Consider the following 21976-nt stretch of genomic DNA (forward strand, 5'->3'; position numbering starts at 1 on the left):
TCGTCAGGAGCAGCGGGGGATAGGTGCCTTGCTCAAGGACACCTCAACACTTGGTCAGGTGGAGCCGGGGATTGAACCACCAACCTTCCAATTTGTAGACAACCTACATGAACCACTGAGCCACTGCCACCTGAGTACCACCGACGCAGAACCTACACCGCCGCGGCTACGCCATAGGACATACGCACAACTATAATAAGCCCTTAAGTATGGTGGCACAAAATAAAACGTTATGATTTTCTAAGCGGATAAAAACCTATATTGTATGGGGGAAGAGCACTTAGTTTGCAGCACTTTGACCTCGACGCGCAGTAACACCATCACTCCTGACTAATCCCACTCTCGCTCAACCTTCCATCAATATTACTGCGCCCCAGGTCGAAGTGCTCTACCGCTATATTTCTCATTTTTATACGCTTAGAAAATCGCCACTTTTATTTTGTGCCACCATACTTACTGGTGTAACTACTCATGTAACAATCTTTAAATAGGGAAAACACAAAAGTGTTGGGTGGCTTCTAAATTCATCCCTGTTTGGATCCTAATGAATGAATGGGGCTAGGCTAAATGCTAACACATTCACAACGTACTGTACAAAGATTAAGTGCATGCATTGAAAAAAGATAGGTATGTCTTAATTCATCCAAGTTAAGGTAAGAACATAGTAAAATATTGAAAAACTGTGTTTTTTTCCTTTAACCAGAAATGTCAAATTAACTGGTGTCCCAGCCAGATCTCATGAGAATTAGTGCATATATACGAGTTGGCTAATTCATATGAATTTGTACAAAGTTAAAGGAACAGTATGTAGGATTGTGGCCATAACTGGTATTGCAATCACAAAACTTGTGGCTAAAACTGGTACTGCAATCACACAACTGGTGGCTAATACACAAGATGACAACATAAACATCAGTTGAGGGCTGCAACTCCACTTTTTAAATGACAATATCCTGGCCGAACCACTGTTGTCAGTGAGATAAGTATTTGAAATGAAAATGATTTCTTAATGTCTAGTGTCATATCAGGGCCATTTTATGATTAATTGATATACATTTCTTACATACTGTTCCTTTAATTATGCAAAAACATACTATTATCACAAAAAACAATAACGAAACTCCACCCCTAACCCCAACGTCACAGGGGCAAAGGCAAATCGTAAAAAATGTATGAATGTGGTTGTACGAATTAATACAAATTAGCAACCTTGTAAAATACATATGAATTGCATATAGCGTTGGGTGTCCATGAATAAGTTATGAGAGGGGGAAGGCGCAGGACACTGGGGATCAACCTGCCACTCAACAAAAGGCCTGTAGGCCTTCAAACTTATTAACCCCCGCCTCCTGCCCCTCCGGCAGACTTAACCCCCACACGCATACACACTCCTAGTCACATAGGCAATGGTGGCAATTGAGGAGACCTCCATGTTGCATTGCAACCATTCATATGTCTACATAATATAAAGCTATAAAACACACACTTGACATGCATGACCCACATCTGGGCAGAAGGGTGTAATCATGACTTCAAACGACCTCTGTAATAATCTCTGCACAGTCAGAGGTTAGATTAGCAAATTTTGCATGTTCAGATGTCTTTATGTTACCAATGCAGCTGTCGTGAACATTATAAACCTTGTTTAAACAGGTTTGGTGAAAAAAAAACGAATGACTTACAATATAGCATTTGTTCACCTTTTTTCTCTGGAATTTCTGCAACCTACGTGGAAAATGAGTGGAAAATTATACACAACTGTTTGGATTCTTGTAATTTTGTCACTGGATGAATGCAAACAAAACTAAAGCTGTGCTTTCAATGACAGAGAGGGAGAGAGATAGTGAAGCAATCTTCCCTGAGCATTGTCAATTATTTCCCTATCCGATGGCTACCCATCAGTGGGTCATGAGGCACACAATCTTCTCATGATTGACAAAGAGTAAATACAGGCTTTGGGGAGAAGTTTTAATGATCTTTTGCGATCTCAGACCCACCACAATGTGCTATTCATCTCTAATGAGGAGTAAGTGTGTCACAGTGTTTTGGCTTGTTGTCTTTGGCTCTCCACGGGGATAAATTTAGCATCATTTGGATGCTGTGTTACGGGATCAAAACAGCAGAGGTCTCGAATGAAATCCAAATCTTTCCTTATATAAGATATGCACTTTTGTGATTCATGACACTGACCCAAATCACATTTTTCCTCCGGTTCTCCAGGTTCCATGCTCATTGTGCCAGAGCCCATCAATGACACATCATAAGTATGTCCATCCAATACACAATGACAGTAACCTTCTGATAAATAGTGCAACCAAGGTAAAGGGTCACACGTGGAAGGTTCAGCAGAGCTCTTTCTTTTCTTACTAAGTCTATTGTGGGAAAGCCACATGGACTGTAATGAGCTGGAGGGCTTGGCTGTAATCAGCCAACACTGCTGCAATATAAATCACAGCATAAAAAGCACTCCATAATAGCACATTGTTCGAGGCCAGTAAAAGCAGGGCACTATTTTCACACGTTTGGAATGAAAGTGCATTTTTGGCGGATTGTACACGCCTTGTAAAAAGACTCTTTTCACGAGTCAGGTGAGTTTACGCACCAACCCTCTTTCATGTTTTCAAAGACACAGTCTCTCTTTCCAGCATAGTAGTGAGAGCGCTGACGTACACACACACATGCTGATATGTGCACGTCTGTGGTGTCACTGTTCCTGGAAGAAGCTCTGACATTCCTGGTCTTCTTCACTTCAAGCACCCTTCTCACCAAGCTTCCTGTCCCTCTCCATTTCCCTCAGGATCACTCAGAGCCCCCTGGAATGTGGGATTAATGGCCTTGCGCATAGTGCAGGCATGGGATATATGAGATGGCTCTTACTCCAGCTCTTTGCAGCACATGTTTCCTTAATAAGACCTAAATCATCATGGTGGCACATTAGAAAGCATATTCACTTCAATTTGTTTTGAATGGGCACGAAACTGATGCATTTTGATATGTTTTTACAAAGCACCACAGTCAAGTATTAATAATAAGCACTTCTGGTGACAAGCCTCGTGCAATCTGCGAGCAATGCTGGCATTTTCCAGCAAGACATAAATTGCAGCATGATTTAAGACCTCAGAGATGTTTATGTATTTTGCGCATGGTTTGCGTCTGGTCTCGGTGTACACGGATGCGATTGCATTTAATTATTGAGAGGCATAATTATTGAGAGGGATCTGATAATGCGAGATGACCGTGTGTCTGCTCTAAAATTATGATGGCATTAAAATAAATATATCATTTTGTTCAGCAATACCACATTTGGGATGCCTCTTTCTCTCTGAGACGCGCTTTCAGGAATCTCAAAAGTAGCAAAAATAAGGGTAAATCATCAGCACTTTTTTTTCGGCGCTCCAGTCGTCTGTGGTGACACGCGTCATTACGAGGTTGCGGTCTGTGAGCGCGCGCTGATTGGTGGAAACCGAGGGTGTGCGCGCATCGTGGGCTGGATTTCCTACAGACCTTGATTCAGTAATAGGACAGTACGCGCCGAGAGAGGTGGACAGAGACTAAAAACCACCGCACCAAAAGCTAAACGTCTTTTTGAGCGGGCTTCAGGGCAGGCCAGAGCATACCCATTCACTTCTCAAACGCCATATATTCTCGTTTTAATGGAGCATTGGCACGTGGTGCGCCTCTCAAAGCCATGAAGTTATGCCTTTCTCAGATTTCCTGGAAAGCAAAGCTCGGGGAACTGAAAATATATATAAAAGGATATTTTGCTATATGCTATCTGTCGTAAACAATCATGCCAATTCGTGCCTGAGAGACTGTAAAGCTTTTGACAGTCTGCTTTTATTCTCCTCTCAGCACGACAGCGCGTTGATCAAATATTTGTCTCGAGCCACGCTGTTCATCTCGTTCGCCTACGGGTGGTCGTATCTATAACCATTTCAATTCTCCCAGTAGCTCTGAATCCACGAGGATGCACTGCATCTAATTTAACACATATTTCTCTCATGCGAACGATTTGAAATGTATCCCAAGTACTACCAAGCTAGATTTATTTTTAGGAATTCGCACCACCTTTATAAAATTAGGCTACATTCATCTAATATAGGAATTTAGTGGAATAATACAGGCAGACAAAACAATTGGAAACAATGTGAATACCATATATTAAAATAAAATAAATAATAGCTGAACGTTTTCGGTACAACTAGTCTACATTCCAGATTCAATTGTGTCTATGTGTCAGTCAGATTTATTTCTGGGCTTTTGTGTTGCTTTGAGAACGGTATGTCTGAAGGGGGGGTTAAATGATGCAATCCCTCCCATCCATTATCAAACCTGTCCTGTTTTCAGGACACATACAGAAAATTTACAATTTAAACATTATCTGTATTTTTCTTTTTATGTTTATATCCTTGTACACCTATTCATAATGATATGATATAAACTTTTTATATACTTCTTCATAATTCATAAAAACAAATAATTTCAAAATAATTATTCAGTACTGTTGTATATCACTATAATGAAAATCCTTATGGCATATAATTCAATTCAAAGTAAAAATTAAGGATTCACAAGAAGAAAGATAATATCGCCTACATAAAAATACCATTGCAGGCTGTCATATATAAGGCATTGATAGATGATTGCCATTTATGAAGTTGATTGCCAGACATTTATTGTACAATAAAAATAAATCACTCCTTAAAAATGTATCCAAACACAACGAGAGAGTTTACATGATTTGCATGATGTTGTGCTTACACAGACAGTCTGATAGCTCACATTAAGCACTTGTAAATACTCACCCACCCTTACACATTTTACAAGCTTAGTTTATGGCAAGTAGAGACAACTTTCGCCAGACACACCCCTAAAACTTGGACGTGGTGGTCTGCGTCTCTGATTGGTCGGAAAGCACGACTGACAACACCTGCTTAACTCCTTCATCCAAATTGACACCCAGACTCTGGGAAATATATCCAGCATCCATCCCCGTTTCCACTCTCACACACTCTCTCTTTCTCTCTGTCATCTCGATCACTATTCAGATCAGACACCGGGGGTGACAGCTTATTATTATTTATCGACTGTGATTTCAAGCCTAGAAATGTTCATCAAATTTGCACTAGCCGCGCTGCTTCTCTCCGTCTTTGGTGAAGTGGTGGGAATGGATAATGCTGATGTTCACGAGAGTCACCCCGAGAAACCGGCGGCTCAGAAAGGACGTCTGTCGTTGCAGAATACAGGTAAGCGAATTGAAGCCGTGAGCTGTTAATCGAGCCTAGTGAAGGCTGAACTGAGTCGCGTGCGTGTCGGCACGTGCTCCGCGTATCAGCGCCGACAGAGGGTTTTTTTTACGCAAAATTCACACAGTCGAGCACTGCGCCGCGCTCTTCGATATCGCCAAGAAATGATATATCGTGAATACGCTGGCGCACGGGGAGAGAGAAATCCAATATCTTCGTAAACTATATTTATAGCGTGGCACAAGGTAGGCACTGATAGGTAATGTATACCGCTCATGCGTGCGTATGTGCGTGTGCATATCTTTAGGGGTACAGATTTGTGTTTATATTTTGACGTCCTCGTGTATTATCACGTTGTAAAGTAGAGAGCGTGGCATGCATAACAATGTACAAGGTGTCTAAAAAGTCCCTAACTTTTATCGTAATGTGGAGTGATGCAATGGCTCTACATGTTGCGCCGGAGGTGGCCAAACCTCACCTTTCCCACGAGAGCTAGAGGCAATTCACTACGATAAAGAAAATATTTACGGGTTAGACTTACGCCTATGCGTACTTAATGCGTCAATGCGTGACGTTTAGTTACCTCATAAATAACTTGCCTAGTACATAAGAACCCACGGTAGGGTTGGATAGTGGGTCACACTGCTGTGTAAATCCTTGCACCATCCAAATACCTATGCACCTCCTTCAGTATCCAGAAAAATTCATTGGGACGCAAATGCATTCAAGTTTTCACATCCTTAAAGGTCACGCATCCTGTACATGTGCTGTAATCTTGAAAGCTTTAGGAACAGGCAGCTAAAAAGAAGCTTTTTTGAATACAATGTGCAAACGTGCTCTTTATCTTGTGGTTTTTGGTGTTGAATTCATGCATTTGTATACAGAATATAGAAAAAGAGTCATTTATATGTCATTTTAACACAGAAGGCGGCAAAAAGTGTATGAATCACAGAACACATGAACTGGATAATGTTTAAAGTGGTGTAATTTGAAATTCAATAGCTTATGTGTTTATAATTTTATGAGCTGTTTTGTTGTAGCTTTTCCTGATATAAAAGGGTTTAAAGTTCATGTTTAATTTGAACCCTAATAACCATTCATCATGCATTAGGATAAATAATAAGGAACATCAGTTTAACTTATTTGAAATGCTTTGGTTCTTTAAAATGAAAGCCTTTCAATGCCAAGTACACCAAATGTATTTATTTGCCCTCTGGTTTCAGCTGTATAACTAGAAATGTTTTGTTGATGGAATTAAAATGAAGACTGACTCGGGACTCGCAGGCAACTGGTCTTTTGGCACGGGACATAACCAGCAGACACATCTTAAACTATTTTGTAAAGATTGCTGAGGGTTTGTCCAAGCATTTGTCCACACTGAATGCCAGGAATTTCGAGCCAATGCTGAATATCCTACATGTTTTATGATTTGATCTGATGCGTCTATATCTGAAAATAAGCTATTTGGAAAAGTGCTCCTCGGTGCAGTTTAGCAAATTGGTTTATTTAATTCTGGAATCGCTTTTGTGTGTTAGCACAATTTATATATAAAAATTGCCTTTGTGGCATAAACAGTGGATTCTTTCGAATATCGCATTCAAAGATGTGCGATTAAATAAGACCCACAATGCAACCTTTAATTTTACAGTGCAGATAAAGTTGGACTTTTGTGCGAAATACACTTATATTGCTTTTCTTATTAAGCTTTTTAAGTCTAAACTCTACAGCATGGTTTTGTCCTGCCCTATGTACAGTTAACCTTGCTTTCCCGCATCACATGCGGTTACTGGAAGATGTCTCCCATGGACTTTAATAGCATACCTTAATTACCACAGTGCTCTCTCTGCTAAATTTGTCCCCTAAATACAGTTCTTCAATTTTTACAGGGGAGACAAAGCTGAAAATAAGCCTCGTGTGCATTCATATGTGTACACATGATGTAAAAATTGTATTTTTATATACGTTTTATACAAGTTTAGGGATTTGCTTTAGATTAGCACTAATCTGCATTACATAGAAATAGCATATAGTAGAGAATATATAGAAACAGCTATTTCTTTTGCAAACATCATGTGATGAAATGATGTGTTGTCTCTTTCCTTCATCCGGTGCCACAGCGGAGATCCAGCACTGCCTTGTAAGCGCAGGAGATGTCGGTTGCGGTGTGTTCGAGTGTTTTGAGAACAACTCCTGCGAAATCCGGGGCCTTCAGGAGATCTGCATGAACTTCCTGCACAATGCTGGCAAGTTCGACTCGCAGGTAAGAACTTCGTCACGCGTGTTTGCCCCAGTCTCCCACGGGGTTCATGTACCTCTGATGGAGCCAAACTGTGCTATCTGGCATTGCCTCCAATGCAGCTCCTGTTTCATGCTGTGCAGACGATTTTAAGCTTGCATGTAAGCAGTCATATCTCTACAGTTCTTGGAGACGTAGCTCACTCTTAACATGCCTGCCTAAATTTGCAATTGAACCCTAAGACTGTGATGTGAGATTGTCTACACTGGGTGTGTTTTATTCGAATTTAATCTATACTTTGTTGGAAGGTATGTCTCTGGGAGCAGGACCGAACATGTTTAAAACAATAATAATTATGTTGCACGAATCTTCGCAGGGCAAGTCTTTCATTAAGGATGCACTCAGGTGCATGGCACATGGATTGAGGCACAAATTTAGCTGCATCAGCCGAAAATGCCTGACCATAAAGGAGATGGTGTTCCAGCTTCAGCGGGAATGCTACACGAAACACAACCTTTGCTCGGCCGCTAAAGACCACGTCAACGTCATGGTGGAGATGATACATTTCCAGGACTTGTTTCCTAAAGGGTGGGTATGACGCTCAGCGTCACACCTTTCGGTACGTCTCACCGCCTTTATTTTTGCAAAGGCCACCGCACTATACGGTTACCAGCTTGTGTGCATTAGCATTATAAAAGTTTTTGTACACCAAAGCTTTTAAACGCGTCTGAAACACCTGAATGCCAGCGGTTGGTTGTTGTGATATTTGTCCCGCCCCTCCTCCACTGTGATTGGATGGCCGTGTGAGAGGTGCATTTGACGAGCTGAGCTTTACATCCAAAGTTGAATATTTTCCAACTCTCAGCACGGAAAAAAAATGTTAGCTGCTGGCTTTTTTGAAAAACGGCGCGCTTTCATTGGAAACAATTGAAAACATACGCTGGCCGCGGGCGTTAAAGCTTTGGTGTGCATGCCCCCTAAATCTATGTATAAATGAATCGTTTTGTAAACAGCTAATGCATTTGTCCGTTCTTCCAAAATATTTTGTAAATTGTGTACCAGTGCACTTTATTAATGTTTTGTATTTCTGAAATTATGTTATGGTGTAGTTGTCTCATGAAAATAGGGTGACAGTGGGTGCCATTCTTCCTGGACGCGCCCTGGCCAGGATTTCGGTGCGTCTTCCGGAAGTCGTATTTGTTTACCACATACGCCATTCAGTTAAAAACATAAGACTTACAATCGTTGTTCCATTCTTACCTTAAAATGTAACTAGGGATGCACCGATACCACTTTTTTGGAGTACTTGCATTTCGGTACTTGCCAATACAGAGTACTTAATAAAAAAAACATGATTTAAATTTACAGGTAACAGCTTGAGTCATATAAATTAACAAAAAAACAAGGGACTAGTTTGGAATTAAGAACATTTATTTAAAATTTTCTGTAATAATAATAATAATAATACTCTATGACGTATGCGGACGACGGGTGCGACTTCTGGAGGACGTACCCGAGGTCCTGGCCAGGACGCGTCCTGAAAGAATGGCACGTATGGTCACCCTACATGAAAAGTCATTGTATTAACGTATGGCAATATTTTGGTTCAGCCTTTCATATTTGGCACAGAACCTACTTATAATGAGCTTGTGTCAGCAATAAGTGCTTTTTGGCCAGTGGACCAACATTAAAGACTCGAGACCAGTCAGCATTTTTAAGCAAAGCAGCAAAAGCCCATCATGCACTTTTCACGACTGACACCTGTCATCCCATTTTTTAGGCCCTACGTAGAGCTGGTAAACATCTTGCTAGGTTGTGGAGAGGAGGTGAAGGAGGCCATTACCAGGAGCGTACGAATGCAGTGCGAGCAGAACTGGGGAGCTTTGTGCGAAAGCCTGAGCTTCTGTTCATCTATCACCCAGGCTCCAGCATCAGGGCCCTCGGGTGGCCTAGAGAGACGCCCGGCAGGTTCATCTCATTCAGAGGTGGAGCACCCCAAAAGCCCTCGACAAGGGGACAAACCGGGTAAAGGCGGCTTCAATTCTCACACGAGAAGTCGGAGCCAAAGCCACCGCCGCGCCGGATTGGACGCTGCCGTCGCCGAGCAGGAAGATTCAAAGATTAGTGACATTCGAAGGTGAAATGACAGGAGACCTTTAAACCCGGTCACCATCAGACTGAGCAAATGAGAGCAGACGTCCTAATTCAACCCACCCTATATGTCTACACATCTTTAACAGTCATTCCAAAATTCCCGAACTGCACATTTTGAAGGGTAAATGCGGTGTAGCTTTTTTGATACAGAAGATTATAAGACAGAATGTTGATTTTGTGGAAAAGCAGTGCTTATATTTTAAGTCTAATATTTCTCAAACCATATCCTCATTTAGATACAATCACTTCGATTATTTATTTTATGCTTTATAACACATGTACATATAAATTTATGTATATCTATATTTATATTAAACGTGTCTAAATATAGCCTCCTTATACAGTACTGATATACTATATGTAATATAGTTCAAAGAATGCTTGCTGTTGTATTAGTTACGTTATTGCATCAATTACGCATCTGACTGTAGATATGTAAGATAGGTTTGTTTCATTTGAAGTCGATAATATGTGTGTAATAATTATTTGAAATACTTGATCAACTATAAGCTGTACAGGATTAAGGTCCAGGTCTTGCACATACGATGATTTGTGCTTATTAGACGGAAAAAGTAATGTAGACGTTTATTGTGCCTTGAGAATGTTACATATAGAGGCTTTACCCCAAAATAGACTGCAGGAACCATGCATCTCTATTATATAAAAATGCCCAACTATAAAGTCGTTTTCAGCTGTATATATAGATGTGCGCTTAGAAATGCAATGAAATATAAACACAAGCTCTCTTACGTCCCGATATGATGAAGAGTCTTGATTATATCACTAACGTTTAATGTGTAATGTGCTTTACTTTGCAGGGCTTTGCCCAAACAGATTAGTTCAACACTTTAGTACATAGCGTCTTATGGAAAGCAGGCCCGCCTGTGTCTGACCAGGTCCAGAGACAGTCGCTGATGTTTCCAAGTAAAAATAGCAGTTTTCTCCCAGAGCCACTGAGAAAAACCAGAAGCTGGAACCATAGTCGGCTGGATTTAGACCCAGGTTCTAGTACGAAAGGAGCTCAGGGTATTAGATTGAGATTATTGTTTACGGTAGCTATTAAAGAATGTCGTCCTTGCCACGTTATTGGTAAAATTAATGAAATGGTTGGAACCGATAGTCGGTTTGAGATTAAGTGAGTGTAGTGCTATTCATCCACCTAAAGATGACAGTAGTTACTTTGACCAATCATATTTTTTTAATTCACTCAGGAATTCCAATGAACGCGGGCATAATGTGATCATAATCTTTGCATTAAACCCAGGTTTTTTTTATTTGTTACAAAAATAGAAACAAAACTATTTTAATAGCATTATAGATTCCATGTCCATAGCATGTGTTGAAATTGTTCCAATTGAAAAATAAATATTAGAGCTCATTTCTTAAACAGATGTGTTGATTTGTTTCAGTTTTGTGGGGGGATATATAATTTCTATGACATGCTGTCAATGAGTAACCTTATTGGACAATTTTATTTGAGATAGAAGGTATTTACATTACATTTACATTTAAGCAATTCGCAGATGCTTTTATCCAAAGTGATTTAACAAGCAAGTGATTTGTCATACACTGTAAAAAATACTTTGCTGCCTTAAAATTTTAAATCAACTCAGATTTACAAGTCATGTCAACAGAGATGAGTTGTCACAACTTATAAAACATAGTTGAGAAAAGTCAACTTAATTTTATAAGTTATAACAACTCACCTGTTGTTAAAGCAACACTATGTAGTTTTTTTTACCTTTAAATAATGTCTCTAAAATTATTGCAATGATAGAACAACTTTTAACTGAAAACATTGTACTGTTGCTGCAACCTGAGCAGCCTCCTAGCTGCTACAAGCACACTCTGAAAGTGGCGGTGGAGGGTAGGAAACACAGCCCCGCCCCTCCCCCTGCCTGCAGAAGAGTGTCTGATACCAGGCACTGTTGCGCTTTTCAACCACATGGGGGAGCTGTAAGTCATTTGTACATGGAAACTACATAGTGTTGCTTTAATATTAAGTTGAAATTACTTTTTTAAAAAACGAACAATTTTAAGGCACACTATAAAAAATACTTTGCTGCCTTACAATTTTTTGTTGAATCAACTCGATTTTACAAGTCATTTCAACTTACTATTATTTATCTTGACTAGAGATAAGTTGTTATAACCACAGGTGAGTTGTTATAACTTGTAAAATTAAGTTGAACTCATCTCTGTCGACGTGACTTGTAAATCTGAAAAAAAATTTAATGCAGCAAAGTTTTTTTACAGTCCAGCAAAGTATTTTTTACAGTGTAGGGAGGCAATAATATGCAATAAGTTTTCACTTTTCCAAAATGGTACCTTTTGAGAGAGAAAGAGAGTTAGTTAAAAAAAATTTAAGTAGTAGTAGTTAGGTAGAGTTTTTAGGTATGACAGCATTTATGTTGTCAAGTCAACTTTTATGTGTCTCATAGCTCATATTAGTTGCTTAGTAGTGAAAAGAGTTTTGTTGGTCATGTTAAAAATAAAATAATACTCTATAATACTGTTTATACATATAATATATGGTGGGTTATTTGTAAATTTGACCTATATGACCCTTTAAGAGGTTTCCACCCAAAATGCTGGGTTGTTTTGATCCATTGTTAGATCAAATATAAACATTTTCTGCACTCTTAGAAATAAAGATACAAGAAGGTATAAAAATTTTACCTTTTCAAAAAGTACCTAAAAGGTGCATATTGGTCCCCCAGAGTTTTGCTGATGGTACCAAAATGTTACATAATATATTAGGACTTTTTTTAAAGGTTACCGCCTCAAGTGAAGCTGGGTTTTTTATCTTTTTGACCCAACGCTGTGTTAAAAATAACCCATTTGTTTGGAGTACATTGCTACTGAAAATGAAATATGAAAGAAATGTGAATTTCATACAAAAAATATTTCAATTTTCAAGCACTTTATCAAATTCTGTAACTAAACCCTATAAAGTGGTTTAAAACATTATTAATTTCAGTCTTGTTGAAAAAGTGTTATGTATTAGATACCAAAACCCTTTAAAGGGGCCAAGGCATGAAAATCTGACTTTTTCAATGTTTAAGTGCTATGATTGGGTCCCCAGTGCTTCTATCAACCTAGAAAATGTGAAAAAGATCAACCCAGTAACTTAGTTTTGGTGAACCATTCTCTACAAGCATGTGAAAAAATAGGTCGTTGAAATGTGGCTCTCCTTATGATGTCATAAGGAGCTCTTATTATGATGTCATAAGGAGCTCTTATTATAATAATACCGCCCCTTAATCTGCACTATCCAACCACAGCACTGTCATTTAGTACAGAGAGAAAATCATTCACAGCACAATTGAGTTTCAATTTCAACAAACCACCATCATTGTGATCAGTGTTTGCACTTCATTCCCTCATTTGCATTTTAAAGGAAACACCCAAAACGGCACATTTTTGCTTACACCTACAAAGTGTAAATTTTAACATATTATAATAAATTATCTATATGGTATATTGAGGTAAAACTTCACATATGTGCTCTGGGGACACCAAAGATTTATTTGACATTTTAAAAAAGTCTTGTGACGTGGCCCCTTTAAATATTAAGAAACAAGAGCTGATATATACATTATCGTTGTAAACAAGCATTTTCTGGCCCATGATTTGCACTGTGAGGAATGATGAAGACTACACAGACATAAATCACACATTAAAACCCCAAATATTCTCTAAAAGAAGTAGAAAACCAGCATCATGATGGTTAGGTCCATGTTATCTGGAGCCAGCACTGGTGATCTGAAAAACGCACATAAAGCTGTCAGTACTTGTTACATGTGCTGTAGCGGACACCTTCACCAGCCTCCTGCAGGACATTCAACCCATCTCAGCAGTGGGAAAAACGCTGTCTGTCATCCCGTATACAAGCACCCCTACGCTCTGGCTCAGACTCTCCTGTCATAGGGCTGAAGATCTATAAACAGGCTTTATGAGACCCTGATGGCTGTGGTCAAGTAGCAGGTGAACCAGTTCTCAGGCTGAGGCCCTACACCTAATGTGGGACAGCCGAACACCACAACAAAGTGGCCATTCTGAATGCTGATGAATTTACTGAGCCAAAGGTGTGGGTGATCCAGTCAAGCAGTCAAATAAGGCTTCCAGAGATCCCTGCAGGCCAGTTTTAGAGATGGCTGGCAAAGCGCACTGTAAATTTCATACATCATATTACTGCTGTGCACTGTTCATTATGACTAAGACATCATAAAGTGCTACTTACAGAGAAGGCCACTGCCAAGCAACCGGTACTTTCCATCTGAAAAGAAAGAGATGCTAAGCCTTTCCCAATGTGAAATATACACCTTTAAGTTTTTAACTTACATTCTCACAATCTGCCAAGTTGCACAAGGCCCAGTTTTTAATGCAAATGAAGAGAGGACGGGCAATAATGAACATTTATCAACACAGATAAAGACTTCAGAGGTAGACACACATCCAAATAATCGTAACTGAATAACAAGAGCTGGCTGTCAATATTGTCAATCTTTCTAATTTCATGTTTTCAGTTGGATATGTAAAATTATTGTAATAATAATAATAATAATTTGTTGGATGAACTCTATTATTATTACTATAATTTTTATTATTATTATTATTATTATTATTATTAACAATAATAATCATAATCATAATAATAATCATAAACATAATAATGTTATTATGACTATTTATATTATTATTATTATTAACAACTATAATAATAATAATAAATACATATACTTTTTATACCAATATTAAAATAAATCACTTTCAGGCACTTTTCTTGGACGGACTCTCTCCTCGAACTAAAGCATTGCTGCCCTCTAACGTTTATGGTTGTTATTTGCTAGTCGTTTATCTAAAATTACTATAGAAATCAAAAGTCGTTTTTCGAGTTTGTGGGAACTTTGGTGTTTGTTCTCCATATTTTGAGTAAACCTAATAAAGAAACTGAATAAACATTTCGCCCGCCCATCTTATTATTGGGTGAAATGTTGGCTACAACTGGTTATCTTTAATAAATGATAAATGTATTTCTATATTTACTATAACCTGCCACACGATCTAGATGTAGAGATGTATTGTTTATGTTGTTGTTTTTATAAAGAGATTATGAACTAAACTTGTCTACTCTATAGCAATGCATTGATGCATGTATAAACTGTGCAAGCAGTAATATTAAATCAGCCAGCAGGGGGCGCCTACAATTCAGATAAATGAAACAGAAACGTGAAATTAAAATGTAAACGTCAGTTTATGCATTCAAACGTAATATGATTATTAGTTAGTGTTAATAATTGAATGATAATGTTAAAGGTGGCATTATAAAGAAATATATATATTTAGTCCTGAACAGGGAACCTGACGGTCTCATATTCCGCATTTAGCGACACATCCGTGAGCAGCGCGTGCGGATGGTCTGTGAAATCACACGGAAGGGACCAGCTGCAAAAGTCCTTTTCAATTATGATTAATATAGCGACAAACCCTCTGAGAAATGTGAGCATGGACATGGTTTCAATGTGAGCAAGTAGTCAAAACTATTCCGAGGCATCTAAAAGAAAACAGGTCAACTCACTCCCATAGGGAGCAATCATGTTACTTTGTGGCCCTGATTAATCCTCTGCCAAATCTCTGAACATGAGTTAACAAAGAAAATTGTTATTCACTGAGAAATAGAAGACAAATTATGTGATGACAAAAGGGACTGGTTTAGAATCACCCTAATGTTTTTTCTTCACCCTCGTGCCATTTGTTTTACAGATTATCTCACATAACTCTACTGTATGAAATATAGCTACAATTTAATATCCTAACCTAAGTATATGAGTTTAATGAGTTAAGACTTGATTCTTTAGATGGTGACAATTTCCCAGACACGGTTAAGATTAATCAAGAACTAGGCCTTGGCTATATTGACATTTTTTACAAATACACCTTACAAAAACCATAGCCGACTGGTGTGCATCTTCATACAAAACAATGGAACTGATATAGGCCTACATTAAGATATGTCAGTACAAGGTGTTTTTAAATTAAGGCAATTCATACATGCATTTTAGTCTGGGACGGAAAAAAACTGTCAGTTTTGGTAGCTTTAATTTCAGTTCTTATTGAATTTAATATTGAAATAAATATTTCTACTGGTTGAATACAAGCATAAGAAATTAATACAATACATCATCAACAGATTTGAAAGAGAGTATACAAAAAAATTAAAATAATACCATAGTAATTCCATTTTGTAGACATCTAACAGGTTATACTTTTGAACGATTACTGTAATTCGAGTGTACGGCAAGGGAACAACTGGTCCCAGAAAAAAATAGATATGTTTTTAAGTAGTGGTGAAAAGTGGGGTGAAAAGTTGATGTGCACCTTCAAATTAATATAACTCTGCCATTTTTTGGTCTAGATATTGGTCTTGTTTTAAAGAAGACTATTTAAGATTTATCACTGAAGTGTCTTGAGGTGATATTGCTATAGAAGTTTATTTTAATAAATAAAAATAATGCAATAACATATTCATTTCATAAATAAAATTATAAAAATGTAGCCTAAATGTTTCACGACAGAAATGCTATATAAACATGAAGCCATGATTCGATCAAATTTGCATCCAAAATATTGAAGTAAACTTATAGGCGTTGCGTTCACGGAACGGGTGACATTTAAGGGGTTAATTTATTAATTAATATATAAGACTCTTATTGCAACTGTATATATATATATATATACTGTGTTGCACCGGTGTAGAACCAAATAGGGGCCTTATAGCACCACACATGGTTCTACATAGCACTATATGGTTCAACACAGGTGCTTCACTGGTGCTTCACCGGTGCTAAATGGCACTAAAAACGGTTCTTCTATGATTCGAGCAAAGAACCACTTTTGGTGCTATATAGCACCGTTTGTTTTTAGAGTGTAACATATATATATTATATATAAACACAATATAAATACATGTATATTTTATTATTATGATTAAGAAATTTAATTTATTTATTAAAATGTATATAAATATTGTTTTTCATTTATTTAAAAGACGTCATATTTAGTTTATAGGAGCCAAAATTATTTATAGAAAGAAAAGAAATACGTGAAATAGTCACGTAATGGCGTGATATAGGGTTGAATGAAGACGACGACGACAATGAAAACATTGCAATAAATAAATATATAATTTAAAAAAATATAATAAATGAATGTTGTTGTATCAGCTTTATGGTGTTGTCTTAGTTGTGCCTGTACTTACTGCACACTAAGCATTTGGCTCGAGAAACCAATTTTGATCTGCAATCTACACTATTTGTTGTGTGGTTAAAATGACAATAAGTGCACACTTTGACTTTAACCAATCAAATAAGTCACAACCGGCTCTTCCTCATAAACGTGCCACATTTAACCCCGTTATTTAAATTCCACAAATCTCGCGTCATGACCTTCCATCAGGGAGGTGTTAAATTTGGAAATGATTGACAAGGATGAAGAGTGTCGGAAAGACCCATGCAGGTCCTGCTTTCAGTATGCATCCTCTCATCACTGCAGCAGGGACGACTCATTTAGATAACACACATCTCACCCCATCGCCCAAACATTTCCTAAACAGGTCGGCCTACAGGAAGTTTTCAAGAACGCTTATCCAACTCTTTATCTGCTCTAAATGCGCTGCTGAAAGACAAAACTTCAGATGCCGTTTCTTAGCTCGTGACGTTGTGTCTTCTCCTCTCGACCGTGTAGTCTGTCATAATATTTATTTCAGAAATGCATCAAACAAGACGAATTATTCTGATTGGTTCGGGTCATCTCTTGTTTGTGAAAAACTCTCGGAAACATTTCAGCTCCATCCGTCACGAGGACGGTGTCTCGTGCAGTGGCGCACCGGGGATGGAGAAGATGGTTAATAAATCATCTTGATAAAAAGCAGTTTCCATAAGCTGTGCAGCCCGTTTACTTTATTTCACCAATTATTGCAGCGATGGACAGGGCTGTGTTGATTCCCTCATAGAGAAAAGTGCTTACGTTCATTTATCAGGGACGCGTATCCCGAGACTCAGGCGCACAAATTTTCTACACAACTATAAACATGAAGCTCTAGAGGAGACACGGGCACCATTTACTCTGCAGCATTAACTGTTACAGATAAAACAAACGATAGTGCTGTCTGTCTCCTTTGCACAAGCACGACCCATGTTGCATGATGACTAATACCAGCTATCCTTCCCATCCAGAGGAACGGTACCAGTCCGATTCACCTTTCCCTTGTTGTCAAAATCTTCAGTACACTTTACATTACAGTGCTCTAATTACATGAGTGCTGAGTAATAATGAAGTAGCTAATGTTAAATACATGTCAAATTGCCTATTTGCCTAATTAAGTTGCCCCTTTTTATAGTAAGAAAAAAAACATATTATGGTTGATAAACTTAAATGTCCGTTTTACCAGTTTTTATGTGTAGGCCTATACAAAAGAAAAACGCACAAAAGCTGTCACTGGGAAGGTATCTTAATATAGGTCCTATGGTGCAAATACGCACATTTGGAATGATAACAATATGCACTCTTTAGGCACAAAGGTGTACTTTTTTAAAGGGTACCTTTTTTCTGAGAATGCAGAAAAATTGTTTTTGTGGAAGTGCTTTTAAATGATAAACATGATAAATGCGCTCTGGACACTGCAACGTGTTACCAGATTAGTTTTAACTAGGTGCCAATTTATAACTAGTATCACAGGTGTAATAAAGCAAAACTTCCGGTATATGAGTGTATATTTTGGATGAATTACCATGTGTCCTTCTTGTGCCGCGGCTGTTCGGCGTGGGTGGGTTTCTGGTTTGTTGTCATCTGTTATCACGTCTTGATAACAAACCCAGTGGCACCAAAATCTTTCAGTGGTAGACAGTTGGGATTGTCATTGCAGGTTTCAGGTTCCAGCTATGGCAATGTCTAATGCCCTGGAGAAAAATCTTCTTCTTTGGCTGTTGGATTAAGCAATTAGGAGGAAAGCAAATAAATCGAGGAAAATTTGTGCTCCTTGTCGTTTTTTTAAACAAAAGGGCCATTGGTAACTAATAATTTATAGTGGTGATTCAAATATAACATACAATAAATGCATCTGCCAGAGTTCAAAATGCAAAAAGTGGTTGGTGGCATTTTGATACAAGAACAATTACGCATTACAAAACTGGAAATATTTATTAGGCTATATAACATTTTAAAAACTTTTAAAACAATCTACAACTTTTTGGAGCACAAAAAAAGCCATTTGAATGCGTCTATAATTGGTGGATGTTTTTAATGCATGGACTTGTATAGATGTCTCACTCGAAATTATAATATAATGCGTCATTGGAACGTGCCTGGCCAATGAAACGTTGTGAAATGCTTTACTCAAAGCTGACCCCGCCTTTCTGCCTCCCCACAGCATGATGACCTACCTTAGACCTCAAAAGTGCGTTATGAGGGGTCTATTAGAAAGATGAAAGTGCGTTTATACCTCCAAGCACAACAGATTATCCTTGTTCATTAGGCGGTTAGACATCCTGATAAATGCCAACTGGATTGCCCAGACTTAAGAGGACTCTCATTACTCCATGGCAATGTTTTCCAGCCAGATGACTTCAACTCCTTTCTCAGTGCGCGATATATTGAATCTGGAGCAGAATCAGGGGGACCTGGTCTCTCTGGACATGTCTCAGCGGCTGGACACTACTCTTATTCCCACATCATCCTGCATGCTGTCAACTTTTAAACAAGAGCAGTTCATGGACGTGCCATCCGGAGCCTCTCTTTTCAGTTAAGACATTCAGGACTAAAAAACAAACAAACACGGCTCTGTGAACTTCAATGAAGCTGCCTTTTATGGGAAGAATTACTTAGAAATGGACTATGTTAAAGCCGCAAAGACGGACGACACGTTTGAGGATAAAGAGAAAAAAGGTGATTATTAAGAAAGGGTTTTTTTGAGAGAGGTTTCTTAAAGTTAAACACACATTTAATCTTGATTAATGTTGATTAAAATTCTCAACAAATAACCGACTTTAATACAATGTCCAAAAAAATTTGACATCGTCTTATTGTAGTAAAAGTAGCCTATAGTTAACTTTTTAAGTTATTAATGAGTACTAAAGTAAAACAATGACAAATATGAGGTAACTGATTTTACTAGAAATAATAAACGATGATACTATGTTAAAAACATGAATGTAAGCGAGAAAATATTATTTATACATTTAAGCATACTTATTTAAGTGTAAAATATATCAGGTAGGCCTACTGTTATAAATTAGAGGTCAATAGGCTACGTGTCGTTTTATTTTAGTCGCATTATTAATAAAAAGAAACCGGTTACTATATTTATCATGCTAACCACAAATTAATCCTGGTTGTGCTACAGTAAGCATGTAGTTTTATCATAGTTTTACAAATGGCAATCAAAACAAGTTACCACATTTTTACAATAATAAAACCATGGTTATTTTTGTAAGGTTTAGTCATTAATTCAATTTTAGGCTATTTATTTATTTTCATTTTTGGCTTTGGTCCAAATAATAAAGTGCCAAATCTAATGCAGACAATTTAGAAGCTTTTATTAATTTTCAGCTGGTAAAACAAATGTTATGATATTATTGTTGCACAAAGTGTCACCTTTTCCCAACTTGTTTTAATCAATTCAAACAATTGTATTTGGTTCTTAGACATCAACTGTTCACAAGAAGAGCCGAGTGAGGATCTAAAGCTGGATGATCCGGATCGTCCCAAACAGAGGAAACGCAGGAAGCCTCGCGTGCTCTTCTCTCAAGCGCAGGTGTACGAGTTGGAAAGGCGCTTCAAACAGCAGAAATATCTGTCTGCACCTGAGCGAGATCATCTAGCCAATGTGCTCAAGCTCACCTCCACACAGGTGAAGATCTGGTTTCAAAACAGACGCTATAAATGTAAGAGACAGCGTCAGGATCAGACCCTGGAGATGGTGGGCATCGCACCTCCAAGACGCATTTCGGTGCCGGTTTTGGTTCGAGATGGAAAACCATGCTTGGCAGACACGTCCACTTACAATGCTTCTTACAATGTGGGAATCAATCATTTCACCTATAACACTTATCCGGCGTTTAGTAACTTCCCGAGTCCAGGCAACACGAACTACTCATGCAACTATCCATCAAGCATGCCGAGCATCCCCTCCTCACAGTCCAACAGTAACTACATGAACTTTGGAGTTGGGGATTTAAACAATGTCCAGGCATCATTTCAATCCAGCAGCGGGGTGTCATCATTACATGGCATCCGGGCTTGGTGAAAGACAATAAAAGACGAAATTTACTGCATGTGTTATTTCAATATTATTGGCATTGTTAATGATTATTTGTAATTATTTGGCTGGGATGTTTTATGTTTAGGCCTGCTTGTGAAATGGTAGATTGTCAGTTCATTTTTACGCTTTAATATCTTATATACTTTATTTTCATTAAACCATGTTTAAATAACTTGCTTGCACTTGTGTTAAATTATGAGAAATTAAGTTCACAACATATTACCTTATTTATGATTTTCACCAGATATATTATGAGGCCCGCGTGCAACCTACAAATAGGGCAAAGTTATCAAGGTTGCAACATTTTCTTTTCCCATTTTCCTTCTTTCTTTTGGTGTATCACATATAGACTGAAACTTTATCATACTATAAAAAGAATAGCAAAAAAGCATAAATTGATAAAATATTACTTTTTTGCATATGAATGCAATTATTTTCGTTGTGAAAATAAGCAGAAGGCATGCATAACGAACGAATATGTCAACATTTTTTATTATTAATTTGTCTGTGTAGGTTTGATTTGTATATTTTTAAGAAAAATAATAAAAGCTTTGCAAGAATGTATGCATTCATCATTTGGGTTGTATAACCTAATATTGGTAAATATAAATATATAATTTAATGGCAATAGGCCTACATTACTATTTCTACGTAATTATACAGTCATAACGTGATATTTACGAAGTTGTGTCGTAAAACGCGTAATAATAATAATAATTTTGTTGCTATTATTATTATTATTATTATTCGCTGCAGCAAAATCAATACAATTATTTTTGATCCTATAATTAAACTAATTTGATTTCCGTCGGTGTCTAATTTGTTTCGGTGTCGTTTAAAAATCTAATTATCATGCATCGTCACAATTTCATATGTAAATTTGCGTTTATTTGCTACTTATCTAAGATTTTAAAACAATAAAAACAATTTTAAAATCTTAAAAATAATACTATTTAATATTTCAAGTCCTGTGTAGAGTTGCACACATTTTAAAGAGGATTTAAACCAGAACTTAATCCC

At 37.7% G+C, this 21976-nt stretch overlaps 2 protein-coding genes across 2 annotated transcripts; both read left to right on the forward strand.

Moving 5' to 3' along the window:
• The first annotated feature begins 4959 nt into the window (after positions 1–4959).
• Positions 4960–11027, forward strand: stc2a (stanniocalcin 2a). Its single transcript, XM_055178729.2, has 4 exons — positions 4960–5246; positions 7364–7506; positions 7859–8070; positions 9263–11027. The coding sequence occupies exons 1-4, from the start codon at positions 5108–5110 to the stop codon at positions 9621–9623; spliced, it is 855 nt and encodes a 284-aa protein (XP_055034704.1). The 5' UTR covers positions 4960–5107; the 3' UTR covers positions 9624–11027.
• An 8208-nt stretch (positions 11028–19235) lies between these two features.
• Positions 19236–21496, forward strand: nkx2.5 (NK2 homeobox 5). The gene is given in 2 exon segments (XM_073854604.1): positions 19236–19581; positions 20340–21496. Coding segments are annotated over 2 exon segments (948 nt in total). The 3' UTR covers positions 20942–21496.
• The last annotated feature ends 480 nt before the right edge of the window (positions 21497–21976 follow it).

This window comes from Misgurnus anguillicaudatus, chromosome 16 (assembly GCF_027580225.2).
Source record: "Misgurnus anguillicaudatus chromosome 16, ASM2758022v2, whole genome shotgun sequence".
Taxonomy (NCBI): domain Eukaryota; kingdom Metazoa; phylum Chordata; class Actinopteri; order Cypriniformes; family Cobitidae; genus Misgurnus; species Misgurnus anguillicaudatus.

Bases quoted from the DNA above. Each gene is read 5' to 3' on its own strand.
- stc2a (XM_055178729.2), top strand. From the start codon at position 5,108: ATGTTCATCAAATTTGCACTAGCCGCGCTGCTTCTCTCCGTCTTTGGT. The intron at 5,247-7,363 runs GTAAGCGAATTG...CCGGTGCCACAG, and splicing joins TCTGTCGTTGCAGAATACAG to CGGAGATCCAGCACTGCCTT. The intron at 7,507-7,858 runs GTAAGAACTTCG...GAATCTTCGCAG, and splicing joins CTGGCAAGTTCGACTCGCAG to GGCAAGTCTTTCATTAAGGA.